This window comes from Bombus huntii, chromosome 14 (assembly GCF_024542735.1).
Source record: "Bombus huntii isolate Logan2020A chromosome 14, iyBomHunt1.1, whole genome shotgun sequence".
Lineage (NCBI taxonomy): Eukaryota > Metazoa > Arthropoda > Insecta > Hymenoptera > Apidae > Bombus > Bombus huntii.
Genome location: NC_066251.1, coordinates 6,366,692 through 6,381,908, shown reverse-complemented (window position 1 = coordinate 6,381,908; position 15,217 = coordinate 6,366,692). Strand labels below are relative to the sequence as shown.

Sequence of the window (15,217 nt, the reverse complement as noted above, 5' to 3'; positions counted from 1 at the left end):
CACATTTATTAGATCTTCGATACCTTCTTTTACGGTCATATACAATGGAGTATTTCTCGTATCAATATAGCGAGTATAATTTTTCTTATTCCACTCACAGAACACATTGGCACGCGTTGATCGTTTATTCTGGCGCACCCTGTATATGCTACGGAATAAATAAGTCGTCATTCGTATGTAACAATTCGTAGATCAAACGCACCAACTACGACTAATCATTTTCCAATCGCTTAGTTTCTGTCGAAGATAATTAAAATGTAGAAAATTATGGACGTTTACACTAGAGAAGAATGGTGTCAATATAAAATTCTGCTGGTATATGGGAAGAATATAATAAAAGTAATAATACAACTGCCAAGCATTGTGTAACATTATGTAGCCAAATTATAGAGAATAGACGTAAACAAATGAGAGATACAAGCAAGTGACGAATTTCAGACGTGTTTATTCTTCTAAAGTGCTTCCAGATATTTTTGTTAGATTTAGAGATTTTCTATTCTGGACATCAATACTATGAGTAGTCCATTTGTTTAAAGTAGCTAAAAAGCACATGAATATTGTTATAAGAAGAATTTTATTATACAAGTTTTTTTAATTATTTATAAATACAAATAGATATTTGTAACCTTATTTTGTTGATTATTATGGAATCATTTAAATACATACATATATACATATATAGGAAGATAATATAGAATTAGGTTCTAATTCTAGTATAGTAGTCCAAATGGAAACAGATCCAGTGTCAAAAGCGTGAATTATAGACCTTGCAACGAATACTCTGATTCTGAGAATGAGTATTATATTTGTAACTTCTATAATCATTTTTTTTATTAAATCTTGTTAATTTATTAACCAGAAAACAATTTATTTTATCGTGTACAATACAACCAATAAGAATAAAGAAATGAAAAATACCAAACTGTAAGTACATCATAAAATTAAAACTGTGAAAAGTATACTTTTTCATTCAAATTTTCCACGTCTGAATTAGGCACAAATTAGGGGTTAAAAACAACTTGAGATTCTATATGATCTTCGATATGACCTTCTCCTTTATAGATAAGAAAACTATATAAACGAACGTCACAACATACCTGAGGGATATTGGCGTTCAGTTGACGATTCAATGAGTCCCGTTCCTTCTCGACCTCCTGCAAACGCGCTTCCGTTTCCTGCAACCGTTCCTGGTTTTCGCGCAACGACTCCACCAGCTTGTCCCTCTCATCGAGCATCGAGACCATTAGTTGCTCGAAGTTCGCATCCTCACCGGAATATTGCGAACTTCTCTGGCTAATGCTGTCCTCCGCGATAGTCGGCATCACGTCGCACATCATATTCCACATTTTGCGTATCCTACTACTCTCTCTCACCCTCCGGCACTGAAACTCCACTTCAAATATACACGCAAATGAGAAACAGACGAAACACGCGCGCCGGATATAATATGGACACTCGCGTGCGCGCCAATGGCAACGAAAGCCGCCTTCCGCTTCCGATATCTATGTACACATATAGATATATGTATATATATAAGCACTTATATATGTATACATATACACAGTGGTTCACGGAAGTATTTGAACAGCTATTATATAGAAAACTTTTAAGTATATATTGTATGTGTTATATAAAACAGGTTGAAATTTAGTTAGCATTGTAATAAAAGACTGCCATGATTAAACTACAGATGTTTATGCAAAATCATATTTTTATCAAAATGACAAAAAAAATAAAACCTGCATAGAGATGTGTTTCACATACTAAATATTATAACTTGCTCTTTACTTTTCATATTTTATATATTTTTTCATGTTACATTCATTCTATACACTTTTACATCTTTAAATTTTCTATAAATGCATAAACATCTGCCGTCTAATCGTGACTATCCCTTTGCGGACGGGACGGTTCGAAGTCAACCGTGCCATAGGGCCGAGCTGCTGCCGCGATAGTCATTTAAGATTGCCAGCGCACATTTCTGCATAGACGCGATTTTCATTCATAGCACTCCAAGATGTCAAATTTTAGACATATGTACATACACAGATTCTCCACAGGATAAATAAAATGACACATATATGAGCCTTTCAGCTCTATCAGTTGTTTTCGCCAAGCACATATATGAGTTCCTCGGCCAAATTGATAGTTTACTCATATATGCGGCGGTAGTCCGCAAAAGGTTATATTGATCAAAGTTGGAACCAATCTGAAAATGTACATAGAAGTTACCACAGATACTTAATGGAAACTTAGTACATAGCATGATTAGCTATCTTAAGTATATATAATGTTAAAGATAGACGCAGTAACTGTTTAAACATATCCATGATCTGTGTGAAACATGTACTTGCAGTACGTGTCTTGTAACTTCTATGTATATATAGTACATTTTCAAATTCGTTTCAAACTTTATCAATAAAACCACGATAGTCGAATCTTGTAACAGTGTTAATAAAATCTCAAAATGCAGAAGTATAATACATATAATATATTCATAAAAAGTATCCAGAAGTATTCGAATATGCCCATGAGCCACTGTATATCTATATCTATATGTACATGTGTACCTTTTAGTTCGTTTCGAGCTTTTCAGTTAGTCATTTTCCCAACGCGATTTTCTTCGCTTGACGGCGCTTTCTCTTTCTTTCTCTTTGATTTTCCTCGTCTTATCAGGTCAAACTCCTATCTACTTCTTTCTTTCTGTGTGTTACAACGTTTCGTCGATTCTAACGACATCCACGCGTCGGGAATATTTCTTATGTGTATTATATTTCTTCTTCAATGGCGTACCGTTTAACCACTAAGAATTTTCAAGCAATCTGATGTTTTTCTTTCTTCCTATTCTTCTGTCTCACTCGATAGAAATCCGTGTCTCTCCACTATTTTTTGTTTGTTTGTTTGTTTCTTTAACTAAAAGCTACCGGCGAAATCATCGCTCGAATAATTTATTCAGTCCCAAGTTCAACATCACTCTAGCCACGAGCCTGTTCACCGTCATTCAAACTCGTGTCCCGTTTCCACCGTCGGATGATACATTGTTATCAACTGAATATTGTTTACGGAAGGGGATCAATCGATGTGCGAAAATATACACACACAGTCGAGATAAAAGTCGTAGGCGAGTAGAATATTTTTCCCTTGAGAAAAATCGATCGGCTCGTATCGTGATAGGAAGGATGATTCGGTGCAGACGCTCGATTTAGTTTCACCATAAATACGATATAAATACGTGTACGACGTGTTGGTTGAGTTGATTCGGTTTTGACAGATCGTAAATTAGATCCCACTGTGGAACCGTACGTTGAGCATACTTATCCTTTATATGTTCTACGTGCACGCGTCTTTCTTTTCCATTTCACTCATTTCCAAGATACGTGAACTAGTTTTCGATAGAACAGAGTCGACAAATAGCTGACACCCACGATGCACGCTCGACTCTCTCCTGGAGCCGGGCAAATCAGTCTGACACCCGCAAAATATCCGTGAAGAGCACGAGAACGATCACTGGACAGACCAAGGTTTACTTTCCACTTCGATCTCATTCAGACACAGTTTCAGCCTATTATTATTATATTCAAATGTATATATTTATGTATATAGATCACTGATAGATTAAGAACAGAAGAAATTTCGTTTTACGGGATAAAGAGATATATGTACATATATCGTGAAGTTCGGGTTGCACCGCTTAATTTGACTCGCCGACTATTTCACCATTTATTATCACCATCCGAGACTCGCGGAACGATCCCGATCGTACGTAAGAGTAGTGCGCGAGGCACGAGTCAGCGTGCAACAATCGGCATTTCGATGGCATTATCGCGGAGAAGCCGAGTACTGACACACCTACAGTTCGTTCCTACCGCCCAGCCTCTACGCTACTCCATTTCCGATACCAGCAGCCATTTTGCGCCGTGACGTCAGCCTTCGTCCTCGAAAGTGCGCCCGACTCCGCCCGAATGTCGTACGACTTTCCTCCGCCGCGTTTACAAACTGCGATGAAATTGCAGATTGCTTGTGGCACCACAGTTACGGAATACCGCCACATGAGAAACGCGGGACATCCAAATGACCTTTTAAATTAAGCGATTTTCAAATGATATCTGTAATTTGTATAAACCTGTAATTAAATTTCTTCTTATGTCTGTAATCATATTCATTGTCAACTCTAATTCTCTCTCTTAGTATAAATATAATATACAGTGCCTATAAAAAGTAATGGCGCACCACAGAATTCAAAGGATATATTTGTCAATTTTGTGTTGTTAAATTCTCTATTTTGAATGTCATCATACTTCAGACAAATGTTAAATTATATAATATATTTTTACTTTCAGACATATTGTGTAAGCTACTTAAATTTTAGAATGATAATAGAAAAATATATATGTATATATAAATCTATATACGTATGTACATATTGTACATAGTCGAGTCCAATCCGCACGGTCGACAATGTATTAGATCAATCACATTTCATTTATTTCAAAACTAATATATATATATCTTAATTAATATTTAAAACAATAAAGAATATGAATTATTTTGAGAAATTGTAAATATTAAGTTAAAGCATTTTATGTAACGCAATAAATATTCAAAGAAAGCTTCATTCTTCTTTAACACTTGAACTAATTAACTCCCAAAACTCGAATCTTTAATCGATAGGAATGTTTATTTTCAAAGTTCGAAGAGAAGATTTATCGTTACTGAACGCGATAATTTTGATCAAGTCAAAAGAGAGGGAAAAAATCTAGAGGGCTTAACTTTCCGAAAGATGGAGACTGTGCTACAGCGTGGGATGCTGGATGATCAATACCGACCTCTGAGTCGTATTTTGGACCAAGTTATACAGTCAAGAAAGATAGAGGCGAGTATCATGAAAACAGTAACGCACACTTGCACGCCAGGAACTACGGGTAAGTAGCCGTAGCTTCGATTAAAAATATCCTTCAAAAAAGGTACAATTTAAATCATCTAACAAAATGTTCCAAAAATCTCTGCACTTTTCTCTCAAAAGAAAAAAGACATTTTACCTTAAATGTTTCCATTTTCTCCATCCTATTGTTTTGTGAATTACCATAAATAAAATTAATATCCTTTTAATCATTGATAATGAATAATTTCCTTTTAAAATACCTTCAAAACGAAAAATTTCTGTGACAGTGTTTTGGAGTAAATTATTTGATTATTGCGTTTGGACGTCCATATTTCCCGATTTATACTTTATTCGTCCAAGTTTTAGATTTACCAGAATGTGATTCGATCGAGGACATCGCTGAATCAGTAGACGAACTACGAGCGAAATTGGCGAACATGAAGAGATTGATGGAAGAGCGGCGGGGTACCACCCTGGGTGAGATCAGCGCAAGGAAGAGAAAGGAGACCTCGGATATTATAGATGGCTACTTTTTATCTTGGATATTCGGCTCGGCACTCGTCGTCATCTTAAGTATCAGTTTCTACGCCTTTTACAATCTCTATCATGCAGTCCTGAAAAAATTTCCATCATCTCATACAGAATTATAAACAGACGGTAATCTTCATTTTCTAAAACCATATCTTTGGTTGTTTTTTTCAGTAATGTCATATAAACTACCGTAATAATTTGCAGGATAAAAATGGAAAAATTTTTACACTGGCGAATTTGTGCTGGCAAATTGTTCAATTTGGATATATTCTTTTACGATCAATAGATGACAAGCAAAAAGATGTGTCCAAAGATCTCAAACTTCTTGCCCAATTCTCAAGAAGTATGCCGGCTGGTGATTTCGTTTGATATTAAAAATATCTGTCTATTCTCTGGGATATAATAATGAAATGTCTGGAATAAGAGAACAAGGTAGAAAGAATTTAAGAAACGAACAGAGTAGCAGGAAAGTTCCTTTCATGTGCACTTAACAAGCTCAACGAATATTTTATAGCGTTCATTCAAATCGAAAAATACTTCCTTCTCTGTTCACTACACATTTCTCAAGGAACTGTACTCTCATAAAGAAAATTCAGTTACTGAAAAATTATCACAATGCATCGGGAAAGAAACAAATGCCTTAAAACATCTCTCAACACTATTCGTTTTGGAGAGTTTGTATAAACATGTAATTCCATGGTTATGAAGAATAAGGCACTTAAAATGGAACAATTTTGAGATAGAAAGGAATACTTTAAAAAAGCTATGTGACCTCCTTATTTTTATTCTCATTTCAATAAATTGAGTATATAAAATATTTTTTCTATCTCCAAACAAAATGAAGTAAAGAGGTCTGTTTTAAGAATTAAGTATTCTTCTGACTTCGATATATCGTACTGCTTGTAAAAATTACTTTTATGATTCTTGATTCTTGCTTTACTTTCTTATCATATAATACGTTCTATATTATTTAATGTTTAAACTTTAGTACAGTGTCCTGGTTATCTTTAAAAATTATCTACTTCATCGAAAATATCTACAATCATCGGCAATCAATACGTTAATTGATAAAATAGATGTAATCTATTTTGCATTTTTTGTCTCAATCCGAAAAGTATAATTCATACGCGTAATCGAAATCCATTTGTCACTCGAATTAAATTTTAATTTCTCAATGTTAATTTGTACCATGCGATTGAACGCAAAGGAACTTCCATACTGATCATTTACTCGAATGTATATATTGCGATTATTAAATAAAAATTATGATCCGATTGAAAAAAAAAGCTCTTTTCTTAATCATTCGATACTACGACGATTTTCGACAAAGCAACATTTAGTGGCACTCTTTAATTACTCACTCTAATTTTTGTTCTTTGATTAAAAATAATTATTATATATACAGAAAAGTCGATGAAATTTTTCATGGTAAACTGAAACAACTCACACGATGGTGTCTTGATTTCTCGATACCAGAAGCTATAGATTGAAAGCGCCAATTAAAATAATGAAAATCTATTTTTAAACAAAATAGAATATTTCGCAATAACATACAGAATAATGTTTTTTTACTTTCCAATTCCTTGGAAAACCCACTCAGCATTTTCTGATAATCTTCTTGTTGCTACAATTGCATTAAAAATTATGACTTTTATTATTTTTATATGTTACTAATTTTAACAAGATAGAAACACTACCTTTAATGCCTCGCTCCTAAGAGCTTCTCGTCGAATCGATAAATTCGATATTTGATTTTGCAGCGTTCTCACCTATCAAATGTAATTATAATTATATAAAACTAAATCGTCATTCTTTTTAATTATATGTTACTCGAACCTCATCCTCAGTTTCTCGAATGTCCTTTTTTAATTCGATCATCAACGAGCGATATCGATCTCGGCAGGACGATGTTTTATTTTCCAGATCAGTTAACGCCTTTTCTGCATTTTTTATTTCACATTGCGATTTCTGTAACTATGAGTATTACAAAACTAATAATATTTCTTTCATAAAAAATTGAATTAAAGCAAAATGACGAATTATTTTCTCACCACGCGTTCTTTTTCTGTAAGCTTTTCCGTTAACACTTCCAATTTATCATCTACGCTCTCGCGACTCTAATAAAATAAGCAATCGTCAGCATTTTTAGAAGTTGAAGTTACGAGTTATGAAAAATTTAAAAATATGATGAAGAAATACGATATAATGTAGTATGATAGTAGATAATATGTATGGATGTTTATGCGTTTATAGAAAATTCGAAAAAGTCAATATGTGTTCGGAATGCACATAATATAGAAAATATACATACGTATGGGTATGTAATTCAAGGCAATGCGCTCAATATAATATTTATAATGAATAGAAGAAATTTCTATTCAGGTTCCACTGTTTTAGTTACATACATAAAGATATGAAATTGCATAAACATCCGCAGTCTAGTATTAACTTTTCATTAAGAAAAGCTTCCTTTAACTAACTCCAGTCGGAAATTTCACATCCAAGTTTGTATCTTGGGGTACGATCTAAAAGACACAATTTATGTTACAACAATAGAATATTTTGAAGAAGATGTAAGAGAAAATTGCATTAATAAACTTACACATCTTCTCAGTTCCTCAGTTTGAGCATTATACTTTGTTACAAATAACATTATTAGTTAGCATAAAATACTGTCAATCAGAGCAAATAAAAAAATTCTTACCATAACCAGAAGAAAAGTGACAACGCAATAGATAACAAAGATAAAAATACACATTAGTTTAAAGGTAAAAACTGCGAATAATATGAACCACATTATGAGCAATTTTGTATTAATAGCTGTTCCTAACAAAAATAGTTATCAAAAGCACACGAATAACAATTAGAAACGCTTAAATTTATGGAGGAATTCATGTTGATAAAAACCGAAGATCTAACGTCGCTCCCATTTTGAATTTTATCGAACTGTATCGAAGAGGTTCGAAAATATCAATATATCTATCGAGAGTAGTCGAGATTGAAACATTTCGATTTATCGATCAAGTACATTTAGGCGGGAAATTTATTAAAAACTTAAATAATACAATAACATTTTAAATCAAAAAATTATAAGTAAATCAATCTTGTGTAATTATTTCACGTTAAAATAACTAAAAAATGATCTGTATGAAAAATAATTTTATCTACCAAAATATTATAATTTTAATAAGTGAAAATCTTAACATATCAAGCTATTATACGAATGTACAGCGCCACTTATTTTCCTTTGAAAGGATAATTTATATTTTTGAAAGAACACCATTATGACCCAATATTCCTAACTTTAATAATAGAACCAACGTTCTAGCAGTGGAGACATTTTGGAATTCTGTTTTTTGCATGTTATGTGAACAAGTGACGCAGTTATTACCTTCCACGTAATTTAATGCTGCAACACGCGAGTTCAAAATGTATTTATGTTACATTATTACAGAAAGTAGTCTCAAAAGGTTGCAAAAATTATTCAATTGATATAACCTTCAAAAATGGAATATTTAAACTTAATCAAAGAGACAGAAGTAAAAGTCGTAGGAAATTTGACCAAAATTTTCAATTTCAACCCCATACAACGTTACCCTCGCAATCGCAAATTGTCATTGCGGGTGCAGGAACAGTGGCTAATTCTGTTGCTTATCATCTTGTCAATAATGGGTGGAATGATGTACTTGTTCTGGAACAAAACAGGTATATGTACATTTACATCAAATGAAACAATTAATGAATGCTAGAACAGTGAATAACAAATTTTTAATTTTTAAAATAACATTATAAACTTTTTTGTTTACGTTACATATTTGTATCACTAAAATTATAAAGGCTATTGATTTAAGAAACTATTAAAGTTATCAATATTTATAATGTACAATAATTAAAAAATGTTATGTCATAGGATTGGAAGCGGAACATCCTATTTTGGTTCCGGCACACTTGGTCTTTTCAAACCAATATCACATAGGAATCTAATATCCTACAGCATTAAGTTGTATCAACAATTACAAGAAATGGGATATGACATAGGTTTAAAGCAATGTGGCAGTATATACTTAGCTCAAACCAAAGACAGAATGATAGCTTTGAAGAGAAGAATGGCTTATAATATACCCACAGGTTTAAATTGTGAAGTAAGATTTCTCAGCTAGATTTTGAAATTGAAATATGAAAGAAACTTTTAATAAGCTATAAATGCATTAGATTTTAGGAAAAGATCAATTAAAACGATTATATCCATATTTGCATACTGAAGACCTTGAAGGTGCACTTTGGGTTCCTGAAGATGCAGTAGCTAATTGTAGCGCAATTTGTGATGTTCTAGCTAAATTGGCAATGATTGGAGGAGCAAAATACATTGAAAATTGTTATATACAAGAAGTTCACACTGAAAATCGAGCTATAAAAAGTGTAAAAACTGACCGTGGAATAGTTTCTTGTGAATATTTTGTTAATTGTGCAGGAATGGTAATATCACTTTAGGGATGTGAAATAATTTTCATGTTATTTCTTATACAAATTTTTCTTATACAAGTTTTCAAATTATAGTGGGCACGAGAATTAGGATTAAAATGTAATCCACCAGTTAGAATTCCAGCATATCCTGCAGAACATTTTTATGCAATTATTCCTCCGTTTCCACTTAATACAAACACGGCTTTACCATGCATACGTGATTTCGATTCATACTCATATATGAGGGAGTGGCAAAGTCTTTAACATATTAGCGCATTACATGAGGTTTAATAAGCCATGGAATAAATAACTGAATGGATAAATTTGCAGGAGGTTTATTAATTGGATGGTTTGAACCAGAATCAAAGCCTGCATTCGAGAATGGTGTTGTTCCAATAAAAGATTGGAAAAACCATCTTACAGTTAATACTTCATACTGGAAACCTTTATGGGATAAAGTAGTACACAGATTACCACTCTTAAAAGGTATACAACCAAATGTATATAATTGTCCAGATAACTTTACACCAGATGGTAAATGGATACTAGGAGAAAGTCCAGAAGTAAAGAATTATTTTGTTGCTGTTGGCATGAATGGAAGTTCATTACAAGGTAAAGAATAACAGATGTTAGATCTTTGATATTATTAAAGTCATATTTCTTTAGGGGCAGGAGGAATAGGCAAAGAAGTTGCTGAATGCCTAATAAATGGTGAATCTACACAAGAAATACTTCCTTTTAATGTACAAAGATTTCTAGATTTACATAGCAGTAAAAGATATTTACAACAAAGAACAAAGGAAATTGTTGGGAGAAATTATGCAATTTTGTATCCTCATCAGTGTGAGTATAAATATGCTCGAAACCTACGTTGTTCACCTCTGTATTCTGTACTTGAAGAAAGAGGTGCAATTTTTGGAGTCAAAATGGCTTATGAACGTCCACTTTACTTTGATTCAACTTATAAAAGTAAGCAATTAATTACTTCATTCTTATTTACATCTTGTTATATTTAATGACACAATCACATTAACAACAAGTAAAAAGTAAGTAATTTTTATTAATAGAAGGGCAAAAAAAACCAGTTATGCCACCAGGCAGTTTTTATAAACCAAAGTTTTTTGATTTCATGACAGAGGAATTTCTAGCATGCAAAGAAGGAGTGGGAATAATAGATATGAGTTCATTTTCGAAAATCGAAATTAAAGTAAGTATTTAAAATATAAAATATTTTGCATATAATCATTTACATATTTGCAGTCTAGTCGTTGGGAAGTTGTCAACTATCTTCAGCAATTATGTTCTAATGATGTAAATATACCAATTGGTAGTATAGTGCATACAGGAATGCAAAATGAAAGAGGAGGGTATGAAAATGATTGTATCTTAGTAAGACAAGCTGAAAATAGTTATTTTATGGTTTCACCTACGTCACAACAAACACGCATCTACCAATGGATGTCTAGGTAACAAAAGTAATAGAAATTAAAAATAATGTTTACTGTAATCGTATAAACGTTATCTGTTTATTGCGCAGACATTTACCAGCTGATCATTCGGTGGGTCTTAATGATGTAACGTCAAAATATACTGTTATTAATTTAGTAGGACCTAAAGCAACAGGACTACTTTCAGAACTTTCCAATTCTGACATTAATCTCTCTCCTTTTACATATAAGGTAATCAGCTTATATCGATTTCTGGTAAATATTTCAGCGGCGATAGATAGATTTATAACGTTCATATATATTAATTTTATATTCTTAATAGAATGTAAATGTAGCCTATGCTTCTGATGTAATGGTAATGTCATTTACACATACTGGTGAATCTGGTTATTGCTTATATATACCATCAGAATACGCACTTCATGTATACTCCAGATTAATGGAAGTAGGTAAAGATTATGGAGTACGAGATGTAGGTGTACTCACACAACGTTTCATGAGAATAGAAAGATTTATTCCATTTTGGGCCGAAGAATTGACACCATTTGTTACGCCATATGAAGCTGGAAGTGGATACAATGTAAGATTAGATGTAAGTAGGTATATGGTAATAGAATTTTTTTTGTTCCAAGACTATTAATGTTAAATCTGAATTTCTGAGGACTTCTATCATACAGAGGCACAACAGTTTAAACATGTTGATTAATTATGATAATTTGTTGCAACAGAAAGAATATTTTATTGGCAAATTTGCTTTGCAACGTCAAAAAGAACAAGGCGTATCAAAACGATTAGTATTATTTATTGTTAATGAATTAGATATTAATAAGGATGTATGGCCATGGGGTGGTGAGCCTATTTATCGAAATAATGAATTTGTAGGAACTGTTACATCAGCCGGGTAAATACTTCATACGATTAAAGATAAAATATATTTTACTATATCAAATTATTAATAATAATAACTTTATAGATACGGTTTCGCTACAGAGAAACATATATGTCTTGGTTTTATCAGTTATCCAAAATCAGGACATATACAAATTAATGCAAATACTGTTACAACAGACTTTATAATGGATCTTAAAGCTCGTTACGAAATTGATATCGCTGGTACTAGATTTTCTATTAAACCACACATTCGTCCACTACCCATACCGGCGCTGAGTAGTAAATTGAACAAAAAATATATTCCTACGCCTATTGTATCATATTAAAGCGACGTTCTTCAGTGATAATATTTTATTTCCTCCTATTATGTGATTGAGACTTTAGTCATTATAATTGTAAATTATGAAATAAATCTTGATTTTTTAAAGACTATTTTCCCTAGGAGTTTAAGCATATTCATGATTGTGAAAACATTTAAACTATGTAATGTATATTGCATTTTAATTAAATATCTATCATTATTTAAGCCATTTTTTTAAATTGTCCTATATATATTCATATTTTGTGAAAATATAAATATTTTATATATACTATTGGCATATTAATTCGATGCAATTTGGATATTTATAATTCAATAATTATTAATTAATAAAATATTAATAATAGTGCAAAAATTACTATGATTTGTAGTGTAAAAATATGTATACAACACTGTATCTGCTGTATTTATAGTTGTACTAAATTAATATACATTTAAATGAATTTATTTATAGCAGATACAATTATACAAAGTTTAAAAGGCCATTTAACAATTTGAACTGCGCTACTTTTCAAAATATGTTATACATATATACATGAAAATAACAACAAAATTTTATGAAGCAATTGTAATATCTTACAATTTAATCTTTTGAACAAAAAGTTTATACAATAAATGTTCTCATAGGTATTTCTCACTGTTAGTAAAAATTATATGTATATAATTTACCAGCATTTATAGCTATGTATGTATATCATATTCTTGTCCAATATAATTTATTTTTTACTGTAACAGTAGAGTATATTGGCTAGCACAAATGCAAGTATTTAAGATACTTGCTATTACTTATGATTCTTCTTTGTATATTGATAAAAAAAATCTTTATACTGTAATAAGGAAAATAACTACTATGAACTTCATCATTATGTTAATCATTTTAACAGTGTATAAAAATACCACAGTATTAACATTAGAATAGTTATATGATATTGAATCTGAAAAACGCATTCATGTACACTGTTATCTCTTTCAATAATACATACTTCATTTTAGCTATCAGTTTCTTACAAAAATTCATTTTTACAAATATATTGATACCACCTTTATGATGCCCATGCTTCTAACTCTTTTAAATCTTCATCCTCTTCTGGTTTGGCTTCTATAAATATTAACAATATTTTTAGTTTAAAAATAAATTATTTTCTAATAATAAAGCAAAAAAATATTAAAATTATTACTTGTGCGAGTCCTAGTTGGGGCAATTGGAATAGCAGTAGCTGGAACACTTGGTAGTTCATCAGTAGATTCAATACCAAGCAATTCTTTATCAAGTTGTTCTTGTTCAAGCTCTTCCAATTCTTTTTCTAGTTCTTCATCATCTACATCATTTCCAAATGCTACAGGATTGGAAATTGCATCAGAAATCTCTCTTGCTACATCTTGCTGTTCAGCTATGTCATCCATCATATCATGTACTTGATCAACATCCCTAAACAAAGAAAATAACATTTAAATAATCTGCGTGAATCATCTAACTAATGATATCACAAAACTGAATTTCTTACATATGTTGATGGACAGATTTTAATGCATCTGCTGCATTTTTCATTGTAGTAAGTACAGCAGTATTGGTATTTGCACATTCTAGTGCTTCCCTTTGACTTTCAATCGTGGTAAGTGTACCATCAATTTGTTGTAACTGTTTTTCATAACGTTTCTTTCTTTTAAGGGCTTGGATTGCAGCTGTAAATTATGTTTCCTTGTTAACATATTCATCCTAGAGTTAATAGCTAGTACATGAATGTGGATGTTGATACTAATTTATAAACATTTTTACAGATGTAATTAACGAAATACACAAACATAAATTTGTTTCTTATAGTAAATATTATAATGAATACTACATTTTTAATATATACTTTATATATTTTTGTACATTACTTGCATTCTGTACACTTTTACATCTCACAATTTCTCATAAATGCATAAACATTCACAGTCTAATTATTAGTAACTCATATTATGTGGATGTCTTGTACAGTGTTAACGTCGCTTATTACTTAAAAAGCTATATTCTTAGTTTAACAAACTTATAGGTAAAGTAGCATTTTTAAAGCACTGATTAATAGTTACAATATAAGTTAACGCACAGTCAACACACAGCAGAGAAACGTCACAATGACAAACGACCTTAATCATTGAAAGCTGTTTGCAAGTGGTTACCAAATAAAGAATATCATTCGTAAATACCTCGTTTGTTTTTCGTTCCATTCTTCTTAGCAGTTTGAATTTCAAGCTCTATTTTACTTTCGAGGAAATCCTGCTTTTTTATCAACATATCCTCCGTCTCGCGCAATTTTTGTATCGCCTCGGCTGTCGACATAGACACCGGTTCCTTTTTACCACCGAATACTTTACTAAAGAAACTCATTGTCTTAATAAGTTCTACTCCGAATTTAAATTATAATTACAATCTTGAGCACGATAAACACACCAAACACCTTCTGTAAAATCAACAGAACAGGACACTAACCAAATACCATCGCCATATTTTCTTTAGGCATTGATATACATACGTCATGACTCATCGCTCATCTAGTTACTATGAAATTTGATTTCGTTCAATTTATCAAAACTCAGGAATATCCCAATATTTTATTTCTAGAATTTACTTTTTACACTTATAATAATAAATATAAAAGAACTGAGTAAATATTGTTACATATATTATATATATATTAT

At 31.6% G+C, this 15,217-nt stretch overlaps 5 protein-coding genes across 19 annotated transcripts in view; 2 read left to right on the top strand and 3 right to left on the bottom strand.

Moving 5' to 3' along the window:
• LOC126873003 (liprin-alpha-1) overlaps window positions 1-4,536 on the bottom strand; it is a 42,515-nt gene extending 37,979 nt beyond the window's left edge. For all 9 annotated transcript variants that reach the window (XM_050633364.1, XM_050633370.1, XM_050633368.1 and 6 more), the window contains exons 1-2: window positions 2,571-4,536; window positions 1,098-1,393 (exon numbers count right to left, since the gene is read on the bottom strand). In XM_050633364.1, the coding sequence (XP_050489321.1) occupies window positions 1,098-1,346 (249 nt within the window). In that variant the 5' untranslated portion in view covers window positions 1,347-1,393; window positions 2,571-4,536. The remainder of the gene's footprint in view (window positions 1-1,097; window positions 1,394-2,570) is intronic.
• Window positions 4,537-4,686: 150 nt separating this feature from the next.
• LOC126873038 (uncharacterized) lies at window positions 4,687-5,535 on the top strand. Of its 2 annotated transcripts, none has more exons than XM_050633495.1 (2): window positions 4,687-4,922; window positions 5,243-5,535. In XM_050633495.1, exons 1-2 carry the CDS (start codon window positions 4,781-4,783, stop codon window positions 5,530-5,532), a joined length of 432 nt encoding a protein of 143 aa, XP_050489452.1. In that variant the 5' UTR covers window positions 4,687-4,780; the 3' UTR covers window positions 5,533-5,535. The 2 variants fall into 2 exon arrangements, with proteins under 2 accessions (XP_050489452.1, XP_050489453.1); XM_050633496.1 differs by having other exon boundaries at window positions 4,688-4,922; window positions 5,249-5,535.
• Window positions 5,536-6,181: 646 nt separating this feature from the next.
• Window positions 6,182-8,388, bottom strand: LOC126873030 (uncharacterized). 4 transcript variants are annotated; one of them, XM_050633433.1, is made up of 8 exons: window positions 8,118-8,388; window positions 8,016-8,048; window positions 7,894-7,938; window positions 7,465-7,530; window positions 7,250-7,387; window positions 7,111-7,182; window positions 6,968-7,037; window positions 6,182-6,892 (listed from the first exon to the last, which is right to left on the bottom strand). In XM_050633433.1, exons 1-8 carry the CDS (start codon window positions 8,208-8,210, stop codon window positions 6,837-6,839), a joined length of 573 nt encoding a protein of 190 aa, XP_050489390.1. In that variant the 5' UTR covers window positions 8,211-8,388; the 3' UTR covers window positions 6,182-6,836. The 4 variants fall into 4 exon arrangements, 3 of the variants coding, with proteins under 3 accessions (XP_050489390.1, XP_050489391.1, XP_050489392.1); XM_050633434.1 differs by having other exon boundaries at window positions 7,250-7,381; XM_050633435.1 differs by lacking the exons at window positions 7,894-7,938; window positions 8,016-8,048.
• Window positions 8,389-8,623: 235 nt separating this feature from the next.
• On the top strand, window positions 8,624-12,742 carry LOC126873006 (pyruvate dehydrogenase phosphatase regulatory subunit, mitochondrial-like). Its single transcript, XM_050633375.1, has 12 exons — window positions 8,624-9,118; window positions 9,324-9,555; window positions 9,626-9,889; window positions 9,971-10,133; window positions 10,208-10,489; window positions 10,544-10,846; window positions 10,945-11,084; window positions 11,138-11,343; window positions 11,415-11,556; window positions 11,648-11,917; window positions 12,054-12,226; window positions 12,299-12,742. Exons 1-12 carry the CDS (start codon window positions 8,820-8,822, stop codon window positions 12,540-12,542), a joined length of 2,718 nt encoding a protein of 905 aa, XP_050489332.1. The 5' UTR covers window positions 8,624-8,819; the 3' UTR covers window positions 12,543-12,742.
• Window positions 8,908-15,065, bottom strand: LOC126873027 (charged multivesicular body protein 4b). Of its 3 annotated transcripts, XR_007692277.1 has the most exons (6): window positions 14,726-15,065; window positions 14,041-14,218; window positions 13,714-13,964; window positions 13,577-13,634; window positions 11,812-11,888; window positions 8,908-9,104 (listed from the first exon to the last, which is right to left on the bottom strand). XR_007692277.1 is itself a non-coding variant. In XM_050633428.1 (5 exons), the coding sequence occupies exons 1-4, from the start codon at window positions 14,904-14,906 to the stop codon at window positions 13,579-13,581; spliced, it is 666 nt and encodes a 221-aa protein (XP_050489385.1). In that variant the 5' UTR covers window positions 14,907-15,065; the 3' UTR covers window positions 8,908-9,104; window positions 13,577-13,578. The 3 variants fall into 3 exon arrangements, 2 of the variants coding, with proteins under 2 accessions (XP_050489385.1, XP_050489384.1); XM_050633428.1 differs by lacking the exon at window positions 11,812-11,888; XM_050633427.1 differs by lacking the exon at window positions 8,908-9,104 and having other exon boundaries at window positions 11,678-11,888.
• Window positions 15,066-15,217: the final 152 nt, after the last annotated feature.

Excerpts from the sequence above, each read along its gene's own strand:
- LOC126873030 (XM_050633433.1), bottom strand. The coding sequence starts at position 8,210 with ATGTGGTTCATATTATTCGCAGTTTTTACCTTTAAACTAATGTGTATT. Across the intron at positions 7,939-8,015 it reads CTGAGGAACTGAGAAGATGT|ATCGTACCCCAAGATACAAA; the intron begins GTAAGTTTATTA and ends TGTGTCTTTTAG. Across the intron at positions 7,183-7,249 it reads TTCGAGAAACTGAGGATGAG|GTGAGAACGCTGCAAAATCA; the intron begins GTTCGAGTAACA and ends TACATTTGATAG.
- LOC126873027 (XM_050633428.1), bottom strand. The coding sequence starts at position 14,906 with ATGAGTTTCTTTAGTAAAGTATTCGGTGGTAAAAAGGAACCGGTGTCT. Across the intron at positions 14,219-14,725 it reads TGGAACGAAAAACAAACGAG|CTGCAATCCAAGCCCTTAAA; the intron begins GTATTTACGAAT and ends CATAATTTACAG. Across the intron at positions 13,635-13,713 it reads CCCAACTAGGACTCGCACAA|AAGCCAAACCAGAAGAGGAT; the intron begins GTAATAATTTTA and ends TAATATTTATAG.
- LOC126873038 (XM_050633495.1), top strand. The coding sequence starts at position 4,781 with ATGGAGACTGTGCTACAGCGTGGGATGCTGGATGATCAATACCGACCT. Across the intron at positions 4,923-5,242 it reads TTGCACGCCAGGAACTACGG|TTTTAGATTTACCAGAATGT; the intron begins GTAAGTAGCCGT and ends TATTCGTCCAAG.
- LOC126873006 (XM_050633375.1), top strand. The coding sequence starts at position 8,820 with ATGCTGCAACACGCGAGTTCAAAATGTATTTATGTTACATTATTACAG. Across the intron at positions 11,918-12,053 it reads GATACAATGTAAGATTAGAT|AAAGAATATTTTATTGGCAA; the intron begins GTAAGTAGGTAT and ends TTGTTGCAACAG. Across the intron at positions 12,227-12,298 it reads GGAACTGTTACATCAGCCGG|ATACGGTTTCGCTACAGAGA; the intron begins GTAAATACTTCA and ends ATAACTTTATAG.